Source organism: Rhinolophus sinicus, linkage group LG07, assembly GCF_036562045.2.
Source record: "Rhinolophus sinicus isolate RSC01 linkage group LG07, ASM3656204v1, whole genome shotgun sequence".
Lineage (NCBI taxonomy): Eukaryota > Metazoa > Chordata > Mammalia > Chiroptera > Rhinolophidae > Rhinolophus > Rhinolophus sinicus.
In genome coordinates, this window is record NC_133757.1 from 45,885,225 (window position 1) to 45,901,348 (window position 16,124).

The window sequence follows — 16,124 nt, forward strand, 5'->3', positions numbered from 1 at the left end:
AATACAATCTGCTCTCACCCATCATTTCAAGGTCCGGGTCATAACACTATAATAACATTTCCATCGCACAATTATTGCAACAATTAAATAAGTTAAAGACCTAATCTGTACAGTAGGCACAACTTCAGAGACAGGAAATCTTCATTACTAAAGAATGTCCAATAGGCACCACTTCCTAACATCCCAATTTCTCTGTCAATAATGTGAAATGAACATGTGTCCTAGGAGTCCCTGTGTTGTTATGTGAATAATCCTCCCATATTTTTTTTCTTTATTAAAGGGAAATGTTGCATAGTATGTTTCTTACATCAGAGCACCTAGTAGAAAGCATTTATATAATGCTGGGAAGAGTCTATCTGCTTTCCAAAAACTCACTTTCCTGATAATTTTATTAATTTTTTCCCAATTCCTTCTAGTAGAAAATTGTTCCCATGCATAAAGAACACAGCTTGTATCTTACTGGGTGACAGACACATATATGTCTTTTTCTTTTCAGCAGATTAGCCTCAAACACTGGTGGGAATTGGCGTGGCTTGTGTTTGTGCTCAGGAGAAAAATAAGTTTAAAAAGTAATAAAGTACTTTTGGCCTGTACTGAAGCCAAGTTCCAGGTTTTTATATGATTTAATACATTATCTCATTACTTTTTTCAATGCATTTACTTTAATCCAAACTTCCCAAATTGCTGCATATTAATTTTGAGTTTCCTTTTCAACAGGAGGTTCTCACCCTGTTGTTTACTCTAATCCTGTGCCAAGAGAATGTTTTATAAAGCCAATTTTTAGAGGATGGTTAAGTTAAGGAAAATATTCAAATAGGTGAGTAGATATGAAATGAGTTCTGGTTTTGAGAACACGGTTATCTGTCATGAAGAAATTTTTAATTGCTTATGACAACGCAATGAAATGAATTCTTAGCACTGTCCAAATTCCACCAATTTTGGAATACAGTTCCCAATGAGATGTAGCAAATAAGAAATGTTGATCATATTTTTCATTAATAACCATAAAATATGTATTATTTCTGATTCACACTTATTATTGTCAGAGGACTCCTAGGGAATATATGACCTTCGTCTTCAACTTGCTATATATCAATCTCAACTATATTTTATTATTATTATTCTGGATTGATTGCTCTTTTCAGATTATTGGCCTTCAAAATAAATATGCATTAATTCCAAATTTCATACAAATAAGTTACCAGTCTCATCTATTTATCCTAAAAATACTCACAATTACCCATGGTCTTCAGTACCACCAACAGTTTTTTTTAGTTAACTCTAAGAGCTTGATCTTCGAGTGTGTTCACTGACCTGAGGTCTCATATAGAATCCTGTGCAAAAAGACCTTAAAAACATAGAATGATAACATCTATTCCACTTACACTAACATTCTTGAAAATTCTGATCTTCAGTTTTGTTTCATAATGATATGCTAGTGACATTAAAACTACTAACTTTCTATGGCAGCAATGTGCAAAAACAGTTCTTACATCAAGGATAAGAAATAAACCATTCCAAAAGCTCTTAAAAATGCGGAGTAACAAAGATGGCAAGATATTCTCTATGTCTGCAGGGCCAGATGTTTCGAGAAGAAAATGCACAGCCATTGATACAAGTCACTCACGAGCACCACATGTTTCCAAGTGATAACTTGCTTACACATCACTTAATACAGAATCTAATTTAAGTTTCCTTCACTTCATGAACACTCCACTGCTGGCATAATTCTATTTTCTTTTTCATGGATTCAATTCTAGTTGTTTTATTTTAGCATAAAACAAGCTCAAATATCTTAAGTATCCTAAGCCAGAGGTTATGTACTCCCACTCTTTTAAGAAAAAAAAAAAGTTTCCTGATAAATTTTGAAGAGATTCCAAAAAGATCATTTCTTCCAAGTTTAAAACAAAATTCAGGTACACTTAAATCATTTCCTTCAGTTTAGTCCTCAGATTTAATGTTTCCCATGTCCTAAGTAAAAAAAAAAATAATTTCCCAATTATTAAATGAATTTGGTCTTACGTGTGTCTACACCTACTATATGGTATAGACATATGTTTTTATTAGAATGAGCAAGAGGCAAGCTAAAAATTTCTGTCCAATGTTTTCCCAACAAATGCACACTGCTGCTTACCAACATTTCTCTATATTCACATGACACTGTATCACTCCCCCAGGACTTGCTACGCTGACCCAAAGTGAGAAGTGATACCTTTACCCTGAGAAAATGAACCTTGGACTTAGACTCAAAAGGGGACAGAGAAGCCCCAAAACTTATTAGAGATTTACCAGAGTAATTTACCATCGTTTCTGAAAATTCACAAGTGATGATTGTCAAAATCGAAATTGTCAAAAATACCCTAACTAAATGACTCTAACATTGAAGCTGAGGAAATGACCAAAATTCAGTTACCTTTAATTTTTACAAATATAAATTTAGGATGAAGACATAAATGTGTCACTACAGCGATGAAACGTGGTGAACCATTTCTCTGTGCAAGCACCAATAAAGGTGTCAGCAACTCCCAATGTTTGGATGACGGAGAGTTTGGCACAGTAAAGTACCAACATCTAAGTCAGAGTGAGAAAATATTATAATTTCTTCATTAAGCAAATAGTAAGGTTAAAATGTGTAACTTAAGTTAAATTCAGAGTACAAAAAAAAATGCCCTGGAAATAATCAAAACAGTTTCATCCAATAATCTATGTACCTCCTATCGACAATCAGCACCACACTTTGAAAACCACCCACAGGTCAGCTGTTGATGCTGTATGGATGCAGCCACAGATCATTACCTACTTAATTGTGTATATATCTAATAGGCTCATACAGCTCGTTTGGAACAAAGGTTTTATAATAGAGTAGATGATAAATACTTAACTATGGCATGACCAGATGCTATAATAATATGAGCAGCATTTATACAGAAAATATTAACATGTACTAATGCAATATGCTACAATAGAAAAAAATTAGATTCATAAAAATACAGTTAAAGCAATGCAATATACATTGCAGGTTGATATTATAGCATCTTGTTAAAACCACATAAGTGATACTAAAGATATTGAGCAAAATTATAGTTAATTTGGTCAATGAATACAAGTATTAGCAGCCCTTAAAAGGAAGAAAAGCTATTTACAGTGTAAAAAATTCAGATATCCCAACTAAAATGTAATACGACTCTGCAGAATATCAATTAGATGTTGGGTTTTTTTGTTTGTTTGTTTTTTGTCATTTGAAACCAAAGCATATGGAAGAAAACCTATACATACACACACCCTCTAAATCACTGAACAAAATGGGGAGCAAGCCAGCAATGCAGCTCCATCTTCTGGTGATGTATCGCCCCTCACCTAGATGAATGTTGGCATAAGTGTTTCTACGGCTGTCTCATTTGGAGCCTGAGAAATACTGTAAATGCTGATTGGATTCCTCCTAAAGAGCAAACTTGAAACTGTCCAAATTTAGAGAACATTTTAGAGAACAAAAATGAATATGCTTTTTTTAAAAAAGAAATTACATGAATTTCTCATTACATATTAAATCAGCCCACAGGCAATCAGCCCCTAACATCTATAACAGGCAGCGTGATGGGTGTTTGCATGTTTAAAGCTCAGCTCTCTGCAGAACTATTGGCCTCATCTAAGCAGCATCAACACTTCCTTTGAATTTTAGCCAGTAGAGCTCTAGGCGCTGCTATTAACACAGAGAGCTGGAGCTGGAGCAGTAATCTTTTCGTCTGACAAGGACACAGTAACAGTCATTGTGTTGTTTTCTGATGGTGCACCCAGGTAGAGATGCACAGCTTGGATACACAAAGCTAACAAGAATATGTTCAAGATTAATAATTTTCATCAGTTTTATAGTATGTGACTGAGCTTGCTTTTCTGAAACAAATGCTGCTGAGTCGATACCAGCTGGTCTCATGGTCAGTTCAGCCAAGTCACAGTGGACACTGCAGGGCTAAAATCCTACATTCTTATTTTTCTTCAGCTCCTTATCCCTTAGATGCAGCTGCTCTCCTAAATTCTATTATCTTTCATCTTATGACAAATATATGCAAGGGACAACTTCTACAACTGTTGAAATATGTAATTTACCATATATTATATGAAGAAACATGTCCCTTCCCAAGACAGAAAAACATCAAAATAGACTATAAAATTTGTGGTAAAGGACACTACAGTAAGGACAGCAATATCATTTATGTCCTATACATAGACACAAACCTTAACACTGGATCATCGCTCAAATCCAAAATATTTACTAAGTACTACGTTCCAAAGACTGTTTTAGGCTCTTGAGATACAACTAGAAAAAATGTTCTCCTACAATTATTTAAACTTCCTTGATACTAAAATGTGGCTGAAAGACCATCAGCTTCACTGAGGAGCTCATCTGACTCTACCGTCTCACTCCAAATCCACTGAATCAAACTTTGGAGTTTAACAAATCTCACCACGTGATTTGTCTGCATATTAAAGTTAGGGGCGCACTGGTTTGGAGGTCACTGGCTTAAAGGACACAGGATCGAAAAGCTGTCCAAAAAAATAAAACTTCCTACACAATAGAAAAATAACAAAACAATGTGTCGTCTGTATTATTTGTGTATCCATGTATTAAAGTGATTGAACCAGATCATGCTTGCAATTTCTTCCTCTTCCAAAATGTTGTGCTATTATTGCATTGTCTTTTCTTTTTAAAAAATGTAACTACTGAATAATTTTCATTTATGGGCACCTCAGTGACTAATACTGTGTGTGTGTGTGTGTGTGTGTGTGTGTGTGTGTTCACGTGTATTATTTATTTATTTATTTATTTATTTATTTATTTATTTATAGACGATTGATAGATAGATAGATAGATAGATAGATAGATGATAGATAGATGATAGATGGTAGATAGATGTTAAAAGCATCTTTGTTGTCCCTTCAGTTTGATATGAAACCCAATCCCCTAGATGACTCCATAGGTCCAAAGCAACAAGGTTCCTACAGACCCACAGAAGTCTATACCCTTGCTTGTCCTCCTTTCGTCCTAGTAGAAAATTCTATTCTGGTCCAGATTCTTAGGGCCCAACTTGAAAGACCATAAACTCTTACGGGAGTGGAAGCATAACCAGAAAGAAATGGACTTCACTGAAAACCCTAATGTCTCCTCATTTCAGTCTTGTGTTGCACATTTCTGTGAACAACCAATGGAAGGAGCCCCCTCATTTCTCCCTGTGTAAGAAAGTGGAGATGGAGAGTGGCGGGAGGCTTGCATGTTAAAGAAGACTCTTCCTACATCCTTTAATGGGGACAGAAGAAAGCAGAGGCTCTTCTGAAGCAAGACACACTCTCAGGCTCTCAAGGAACTAGGAGGGACAGCTTCATCCCCTACTTCCCCGAATGGAGGAGAATATCACTGCTTCAGCACCTGACAGAGGTTACAGCAGAGGAAATGCTCCTCAAGGCCCAGGAGCCAACACAAGTATGATTTCTCCTGGAGAGAATGAGGTTCATTACACAAATGCTGCCTGCCATCGGAGCCTCTCATCCAAGCCACAGCTAAGTTTTGACATCAGAAAGTACTTCTGAAATCAGCCCAGTCTCCACGATCCTACAGCTTTTCAAATGGGAGAGGAATGCTTTACAAATCTGAAGGTCATCTCCTGGCTTCGGGATACAAACTAGGGATACCAAAGGATCAATATATAACCGACTGACTTACGCTAAGGAAATCACAAAAGAAAAAAATATATATCACTGCCTGTCACTGTCCTATCTCTGCCATTAGCGAAGTGTGTAGTCTTGTACAAGATAATCTAATCTTCTTGGTCCTCACTTTTCTCATTTCTAAAATAAAACACTTGGGTTAGATATAGTCTAAAGACTCCTTAAAGTTCTCTGATTCTTGTACATGTTCTTTAGCTTGCATCTTAAGCCACCAAAGATCATAATGTCAGCAGTGAAAAGTCATCCTCTTTCCATGCACAGATTATTTTCAAGTTATAAAACAGATTAGAGAAGGTATTTTCAGAGTTAACTCTTTTAGGACTTGAATTTCTCATCAATATCAACTTGTATTGTCAATCTTTAGGACTTAGGTGTGTCAATATAATACACGCATAAGTACCACATTAATACAAACACTATTTTTTTCACCACCTCTGAAATTCTTATTAGCATTGTAAATTTTGAAAACAAGTATTCAAAACTCATAACAAAGTATTAACTATTTCAATAAACATTTCCCACTATAAGGTAGCTTTAAGCTGCCCACAAGGCAAACTATCCTATAGCAAACAACCTTGTAAAAAATAACTAAATCTTTTCTGGTGCTTGAAAATCAGCTAGTATGTGTGTGATTCAACAGCTTTCTACGTACATGCTACCAATAAACAACCCTAGAGACAACAGATGGACACAGAATAGCAAACCTTAGAACTTAAAAGATGTCTCTGTAATGTTTTTACTTTATTAATTTAATAGAAGACACCTATTGTCATGACCATTAATGGTATCCAATGTGGAAATCAAATTTTAGAAGAAGAAAAAGTAACTAATATGGATCATTTTAATTACTTGATTTTATATAAAGGGTGAAGTTCTTACATAAAAATTCATAAGGTTTTTTTAACTTCAGCCCATAACTATAGAACAAGAAATCACCTTATCTGCAATTCATGAAGTAGTGAAAATGCTTGGATAGCTTTTGCAATAAGCTAGAAATTAGGAAATGTGAGTATTAATTCTGAATCTGCTGCTGACTCAGAATGACCTTGAGTAATGAGTGATATACGAGTATCCAAACTTTTCCCTCTCTGTCTCCCCCACCCCAACTCTCTGCATCAGAAAACTGAAGAACTAATGTAATGCTACCTCTTTTTTTCCTTTAAAACAAACAGCTGTGTACAATTGAATAAAAATGGAATTGCATGTCTATGTGGATAGAATAAAGTATGTTTGGTTTGGTTTGAACTTTGTTGTAGCACCCTGCCTTATAATTAAACAGTTTTATACCTGTGCAATGAATTTTTTTTCAATTACAGTTGACATTCAATATTTTATGTTAGTTTCTATACAGCATAGTGGTTAGACATTTATATAATTTACAAAGTGATCCCCTGAGAAGTCCAGTACGCTCCCACCTGGCACCATACTGTAATAGATGTGCTTAATGTCCCTTCCCATATCATTACATGCCCAGCTTTGAGCTACCTGCATCTGGGGTAGGGAGTTTCTGGAGCACTGACCACTTTGCATCTTAAGCATCTGCATCTCTCTGCTTCACTGTCTGAGGGATTTCTCTGGCACCACAGGAGCTTGACACGCACAGTGACAACTCAGACTGCGGGGAGAGAGCTTTGGCCAATGGGGACAGAAATTAGTGGACAAAGTACTACAGCTTTTCCATCTACCAGCGGGATGAATGTGAGGCATGTTTCACATGGTTCTCAGAAGGTCCACAGTGGGATTTCATGCCAATGCCCATAGGGGTAACCTACTCTTTTTTGTTAAGATTTTCATTAAAAATATAGTTAGCATACCATATTATATTAGTTTCAGGTGTACACCATAGTTATTCAACATTTATATACCTAAAGAAGTGATCGCCATGATAAGTCCATGGTGATCACAACATTATTGTCTGTGTTCCTTATGCTTTACTTAACATCCGCATGACAATCAAAGCCCCCAAGGAAACCTCTTGATTTATATTGTGTCTCAAATTATTACATAAATCTGGGCTCTATATAATAGTTGAAGCTTGCTATCACTGTGCTATGTAACATCAACCAGGAGGATAAAAATCAAACAGTCCAAGCAGATAAACTCTAAGACTGCATCTCAGATAATACAAGCTGAAAACAATCTCTAGATTATCCTGTTAATCCTGCCTTGTCATCCATTTACTTCAAGATGACTCATCCTGGAAAACCTATCATCTCATCTATCATGGCCTCCCCTCAAGGCTACTTTCAACATTAGTCTCCTTGACAGTAGGAAAATGGAGAGATGCTTGTGCCCCAACCTAAAATGTAGCCCAAGGAATAGCTAAAGTGTAAGCACTCACTACTAAAAAAAAAAAAAAGGAAAGGAAAGAAATAGCTAAGCTCACACTCATGAGAGAAAGCACAATAACCCCCAAAACGGAGGTACAAGAACAGAGCAAAATACTCCAGGAACCTATCTGGCTCAGGGAAAGAAATCTCTCAAAATGTTGTTTAAAATGCCATAGAAAGGGGACAAAATAAAATCTAACGAATGAGACCAAGATAACAATTATAGGCAACTCACTGGACATCCGTAACTCATAGTTAAGGCACCATTGATAGTTTGTGTTTGTTTAAAGAAATGGATGGAAAATGAAAAGTTAGGAGAAAACCTAAATAATACTTAAGGCAGGGGCAATCTGTCAACCTTTGGCATCCATGAAGCCAACGGGTTAATACCTTCTACATTTTAAAAGTATAGTAAAACATGTTAATTTTAATTGCCTGTAATCCAGGGCCAAAATTTTGCGTGTTTTCTTGTTCATAGCAACAACAGCACCAACAAGTATTTACTGAGCATCTGCCATGGGTCAGATATTGTTGTGGGCACTGCAGAGAATACAGTACCAAAGGTGACAGATGAGGCCCTGTCCTTATGGAGCTTATGTTCTGTCACAACGAGGAATGATAAACATGGTTGGACCAGGAAAACAAACCATGACTAATTTTCTGGTGCAAAGAATCCTGCCTTATAAGGCATAAGTTTTCTTGCTGAATTGTAATTTTACAGAGACCTGAATGTTATTCAATAGCAGCAACTTACTAGTGTATAATTAACAGGTTTTGGGGGGGCTTTAAAGGAGTAGGGTAGGAAATAAAAAGGAAAATCCCACCAGTCAGGGAAGAGCTAATGTTTTGACTTTCTGAACCCTGCCCATCCAGGAAACACAATTCACCTGTAGCTTTGGTACAGAAGAACTTGGTTAATATTACAAACTTCTAGGAGCTCTGCTACATTTGGAAGCAAAATGGTAAGTAAATAGAAGTTATCTTTGCTATTCCCTGCCTTCTCCATCATTTGCTATGTCTTCTTGTATCCTCCTTTTCTCCTTTTTGCTGGTTTGAGATTTTTTTCAGTTCTTCAAAAAAAAAATCAATGTTTTAACTTACTAAATACATACAGTATGAAACCACATACAGTTTAATTTCCCTCACTTTATCCCTCCTATCTTATCCTTGTAAATCCTTTTCCTCTTTTTCCATCATTCTTTGGTCCCTGACTTTCTTTGTAGCATCCTTCTGTTTCTGAACACTTCCCTCCCTCCAGTTCCCTTTCCATTTTTTCTGGGTAGGAAAAAAAAGATCAATAAGGTATAGGAAAAGGTGGAGGCTAGTAAGACAAAGGTTGACAGTATGTTATGTAAGCAGGCAAGTCCATTTCCTAAGGATTTATCCCCTTGAGTTTAAAAAATTGCTTTCTTTGAATAAATTTCACTAGAACTAAGGATGCTAGACAAAACACTAAGGAAATATTGTAGATAAAGTTTTATACATTTTTCTTAGCTGTCTGAAGATATTCCTTCAAAAGTCCATTTGTGTTTTTGTATATATTGAATAACTTACAAGAGAGAGAGAAAACTAGCCCTGTCTTTTGCTTCTCACCAGGTACACACTTTCAAATGTGTCCTTTGCCCTGGGTCTGGCCTCTCCTAAAACAGCTTTCATACTGCATGCCTGAAACTCCTCACTTTACTATCCTCCAGCCTGACTCCCTGCAGGGAGATTGAGAATTAGACCAGGGAAAAGCCCAGGTTTGGAGTCAGGCTGGTTTACATTGGAAGCCCAGCTTTACGTTTTATTAGCCATGACCTTAGGCAAGTTACTTATCTCTCTTAACAGTTTTCTCATCTGTAAAATGACGCTCATAAAACCAACTCCATTATATTGTTATAAGCATTTAATTATCTAATCCATAAATGTATTAATCACACTCTGTGGCATATGTTGCTATTATATATACATATACTTACATATATGTACTCATCTTTTTCTCACATACACATGCAATTTACCGATCTGTCTGTCCTCAATGCCATTATCCCAGAGTTCTGCCCTTGAAGCATTCCCATTTTTCCAAATTCACAATTAGCTAATGTAAGAATCTAATCACTGAGAATGTGCTAATGAGAAAGGATAAGAGAAGATGACAGTGACTACTGCCTGCCAACTCCAATACCTCTCAGTAAAATATGGCTCTTGGAAACAAAACTGTACCCAAAATTGCATGGGCCAGAGCAGTGACTCATGGTGTGAAATTTAAGCAGCAGCATCTGGGATCGTACTGCAGTAGCTCAGAAACGGTGACTGCTTCTGTTACATGTACTAATACCTAGGCCATCACTAATTTAAAAATAGGAAAATAAAATTTAAATGGATATTGCATCCTTTTTCATATAAATTAAAGTATGTGTAGAGATATTACATTTGTCCCAGAACATTCTACAAAATAAATATCACTCCGAGGAAACAGGGCCATGGGAAGGTTAAATGCCCATGTAATGTCTATGATAAAGCAAAACCTAAACACAAGTCTCTTTTCAAGTCATTATTTCTAAACTGTACTATGTTGATTTCATGAGGTGTAACTAACTATAGGAAGTCCTGCTTTCAAAACTCCCATCCGAAAGATCCAAAGTTTATAAAATTGGCAATGGCAGGAGAGTCATACCTTTTGCCATACTAACAGGAACGACTCTTAAGTAATGGACTTGGTGCCTGGCCATCCGAGTCAGCCAGTTAGTCATTCTTCTAGACGCTATCCATCACTGAGCACATTCCCAAATTTCATGCAACCTAATTTAAACATCTAACTGGCTGTTCTGATGGGACTAAATATTCAATCAAAGTAAAAGCTTGACAACCCTGACATCTAGTGGCCATGAAGAAACTGGAGAAGATCCAGCTTGGAAAAACGACGGTAGCTACCTTAGCTACTGTGGCAGTATCTCACAAACACATAGAATTTAATGATTATTAATATTACAAAATACTAATTCTAAAAGCAACCCTGCAGAAGCTTATTTGGCTCTTTATTTATCTTGTGACCTATGCAAGGAGGCGATAAGACTGGCATTCGTAAAGTATATTTTCCTTCTACCTCATACATTTAGCAAATTGTTAATAATCTTCAGAGATCAAACAAAAAAACTAAAGTTTGATTCATATGTTGGCATATTTATGACACTTTTCCTTATTTTTTGTATGTACAACTGCATCCTGTTCCTGGTCTTCAGGTGATTTTTTTTTTTTTTTCAAATATCCATCTGTCAAATGTAAAAGCCATTTTGCCACGCCATCATAGAGGTTTCCTTTATGCCACTGAGGCGTCCCTAGTCAGAGGGTGGTTGCACTATCACAAACTAGGAGTTTTCTTTAAGAGAGGTATCAGGACACACGTGGAAACCCCTAAAGTGCACATCTAAAAGTAATGACCACATCGAATGCTGCAGGAAATCGGATGAACACGGCACATCAACATAGCACAGCACAACCTATTTCTGCCCTAAACATGAGCAGGTAAGTGTCCCCAGGCCCACTTGAACCTGACAGGCAGGACAGCGGGAAGCCTAAAGTGTCCATCTCCTCCACCAAAAAGAGTTCTGACTCCTACCTGCTGACGTTTGAAGGCTAAATAATCCAGGTTTTCCAGCTCCTTCCCAAGCTTCTGGTAGGTTTTCTGGAGGTCAGATTTGTTGGAAACATTTTTAAGAGACTCAAATGTTCTTTGAAACTGAAATTGAAAACAAAAATAAATCATTAGGCTAGCAGAATATTTTTCCTCAAATTCATAACTAGTGAACACACAGAAATCATTGATACCAAGCCTCAGTTTCTCCCACTCAAAATACCAAGATAGCAAATGCTAGCTAATTGTCTTTCAATGAAATAATTCGGGATAATTATGAAGAATTAGAAACTATAACCTAAGTACAACCAACTTTATTGCATGAATGAAAGCCCCGTTAGTCCTCATTTCAACAAAAGAGTATACTGCATTTAAAAAAAAAAAACAAAAAAACTCTGTGTCTTAGCATATACTGCAACTTTTAAAGAAAAAAGTGCAATGAATGTATAATTTCAAATCATAATGAGGAAGGATTAAAAAAGCTCTCACATTCCAATCATGGAAACAAATTCATGTAAAAGTAGCTGCTTGCCTCTGTAGAAATACCTATGTAGAATATACACCCAGCAAAGTTCAGCCAGGTAGCTCTCTCAGATCTTGCATTTTTCAGAAGGTAGGAAAACTAACATTTTGGTGACCAAAGTATATGTAGCATGTTCAGCAGACACTTATTCATTTCTGCTTTAGACCACAGATGAGTTACGAAATCGGTTCTGCTGAATCAGAATGCTTCTGTTCATTTTTAAGTCAGATACGAAATAAACACAAAGGAGACAAATTGCAGTGGATCACAGAATATTGTTCTGCTACCTATAATTAATTAAGCAAAGGAAGCTCACAAGAAATTGAATTCTTGGTTTATTTTAGTAAATTAGAACATACTTTCTACAATTAGTGATTGAAAATGTCAAGTAATGTCATTTGTAAGACATTTGCATTTGCTTTCTCTTTATGTCGTTTATTTCCCACACTCACTGTGTTCCATTAGATAGAATTCTATTATACACATAGACTTCACCATCTTAAACACACCAGAATCACACTGTAACTGTGATGCTATGAGACAAGCTAACAGGATTTTACAGAATATAATTAAGTTTCCAAGGAAATGATTTCACCCTTATTATTTCAAACTCGATGGAATAAGTCATATTATAATGGCATTCTACTGAATTAAATCCTTAATTTCTTGAAAGCAACATGTTTATCTCAATCCAAGGTGACAGAGGAAAAAGAAATGGGAAATAATAGTGCTAAGCTTCCACAGCAGGACAGTAAATTAAATTCGACAAGTAATCTTCCAGAATCTACTATGCACAAGGCACTATGAATATAAAACACATTTCGTGTGCTAAACAAACGTACAGACTATAGGGGAAACTAGATATGAAACTCAGAAATGGGAAAGACTCTGACGTCTGAGTGCCTGCTCAGGGCCAGGCACTTTATGCTTTCTAGTTAAATCCTCACAGGAACCACAGGAGTCCCTATTTCTCTTCCCAGTCTACCAGTCAGTAAACTGGGACTCAGAAAGTTTGAACTGGGTTTTTACTACCGCGTTTCTGCTCTTTCTACTCTACCATTAACTCTAGCACAGGCAAAGCAGTACAGAGATAAAAGTAACATGGGGTGAAACAGAAAAAACTCATTGATACTAATTGAGAGACTCGGGCCACATAGAAGACATGAGGGAATTTGAGTTGGGCCTCAAATGACAGGAAGAATTTTCAGAGCCTTAAATGGGAAGCAATCCTACCCATCAGTTTAAACATAGCCAAAGTCTGCTCACTTTCCCCTTTTGCAGTGTAGTAAACAAATTTATTTTCACATAATTTTAATGACCATTATATTAACTATTGATTATGTTATATGATTATTTATGTGCCTTGCCCATTCCTTGATCCCTTCTCATTATGTTCAGGTCAACATACTACCAGATCTAAAATTCTAAACAATTTAAGTAATTTTATTTATAATTAATATTTTATAATTAATATGATAATTTATAACTAACATAATATTTATATAATAATTAATAATAAAACTATTTTGCCAATCTATCTGTTTAATTCCAAGCACTTCTCTTCCCTAAGAGATATTAGTTCTACTTCTTAAATATTTCTTCTTCACATTTATCTCTGTGACCTTTATACAACTCCAAATAGAAATTTTAGGGTAAACACATTTGTAAGGCTTCAAAGTAAGAAACATGGAAACCAATACTTCCAGGTAATATATCCATGGCCAAAGAAATCCGGTAGTGATATATCACCACAAGATGTTTTCATCAAAGGTCAGAGTTTGCATAATGTGGAGATTTCAGCTTGAGCTTTCATTATCAGGATTTATATCCTCCATTTATTGATACTAAATAGCTCAGAATACCCAAACTATGATGATTCATTCATTTCAGTAGATTTTTTTCATTTACAACAACAAATAATTGTCAAGGAGAACTCATACAAAATCTGTAGTGTAAATTTGTGTTATATCCCTATTAAACACACCGCACCCCCATCTTCCCACATATACACTTAAACGTACTAAAGAATAAAAGCAATAATTTTACCTTGCCAATGAAGCTGAAGTACAGCAGATAAAAATAAGACAATGGTTAGGGTGAGGTTTAGAATTTACTCAAAGAAATTTGATATTGACTTGATTTGAGGATTTTTCATTCCAGTAGGACTTTTTGTGCTTAATTATTGAAAGAGACCTTTTGAGATTTTGTACACTAGTTCAGTTCATTATAATTTCATTATATTGAATATTTCTCAAAATAAATGATCTCTCAGTTTAAGTTGGCAAAAGAAGCACAATTACTTGAAGATTTTAATATTCCTGGATTTTACCTGTTCAAAATTTTGAATGGTAATTTAAAATAACCAAGAACCCCAAAATAATTTGTTGAACATTGAATTTATCCTGTGTTAATATTTTTAACTCATTACAAACCAAATTCAAACCTAAAATATAAAAAAAGCCCAATGAATAATTCTGAACCCAAAACAAAACTACGTATGTTCTAAAACTGTCAAACCTGAATATTAAAATGGTCTCTAAACTGAGAAACAAATGCAAATTCTGTCCTATTTGACTACCTTATCAACTATCACAGGGCAGGCAAGAATGAGAAGATGCAAACAATATCTCTTAGCTCTAAATGTGCCATAAAAGTAAGCATTGTAAACACCCCAGAGTGTTTCTCATCAAATTCTTTTCTGTTCAGGTTACAATTCAAGATGGCAACATAGGAAGATCCTGAATTCACCTTCTCCAACAGACACACTGAATCTACAGCTATATATGGAATGATGTCCTCTGAAAAAAAAATGCTTAAAGCTGGCAGAGATACCTCTTCACATCAGGTACAAATGAGAGGAAAACCACACCAAAGCAGGTAAAAAAGGCAGAGACACAATCTCACTGTACACCCCACCCCTGACACCACAGCCCACAATCAGGAGGAAACTCAAAACCCAGAGCATCTCCCTGAGGGGAAAGAGTTTGTACCCCATATCAAGCACACCAACTTTTTAGACGAGCACCTGAGAGATGAGGGTCACAAACACCCGGCTTTAAAGACCAATGGGTCTTCTATCTACAAGACCCATGGGGCTACAGCAAACTGAGAAAATGCTCTGAAGGGGCACGTGCAGACTCACCCGCCCTTGGGCCTAGTGCAGAAGCAGCCCTTGAAACATACCCCAACTTTATGTGGTAAAGACTCACTTGATAAATTTAGGGAATTGTGTCATAAAAATGGCACCGTGAGGTGAGCCTCTTGAAATCTCCCCTGGAATTTACAACAAATTGAACAAGTATAATTCCACAAAGGACTCCCTGCACAGCCGACAGGCAAGACAAGAGGCGTGCAACTGAAATCACCTAAAGGAGTAAACAGAGCCGCTGAAACACACAGACTCTGAATCTGGTGAAGGAAGAGCTTTGGAACTTCAGAAGCTCTCCGCATCCCCCCATGGAGGCAGTGCCCTGTGACCCAGGCAAACTGTTCACAGAGGAGAAGCCCACCTTCAGGGAATCCCCCCATTGTGTGAGAAGCCGGAACAGTGCAGAGAAAATATAACACTACAGTGTGAGAGATAATAAAAGGCTGCTGTCAGAGAGAAAATATTCTACAAACACCTACAGGAAAACAAAAGAAAGACCTCTTCCTACCAACCTGTTGCAGATAATTTTAAAGCATTGACCTGGGGGGAAGAGGCCTGCTGGGATACTCTCTAGGGACAGTGGCTGGTGGGTGCCAGCTTCCTGTTCTCCCTCTGCCTTCCTAAAGCCAGAAGATGCATGTTGTTTCTTCTTTTACTTCTTTTTCCTTTTTTTCCTCTTTTCTTTTTCCTTTTTTTTTTTTTCTTTTTTCAGTGGGTGTCATCCTTACACTCTCCCTCTGCTTTGATCCTGCCACTGGGTGTCATCTTCACATCCCTCTGAAAAAT

General features: G+C 36.5%; 1 protein-coding gene across 6 annotated transcripts in view; it reads right to left on the reverse strand.

Moving 5' to 3' along the window:
- CTNNA3 (catenin alpha 3) overlaps positions 1 to 16,124 on the reverse strand; it is a 1,442,547-nt gene that overhangs the window by 1,317,953 nt on the left and 108,470 nt on the right. For all 6 annotated transcript variants that reach the window (XM_019731774.2, XM_074339503.1, XM_019731775.2 and 3 more), the window contains one exon: positions 11,653 to 11,772. In XM_019731774.2, the coding sequence (XP_019587333.2) occupies positions 11,653 to 11,772 (120 nt within the window). The remainder of the gene's footprint in view (positions 1 to 11,652; positions 11,773 to 16,124) is intronic.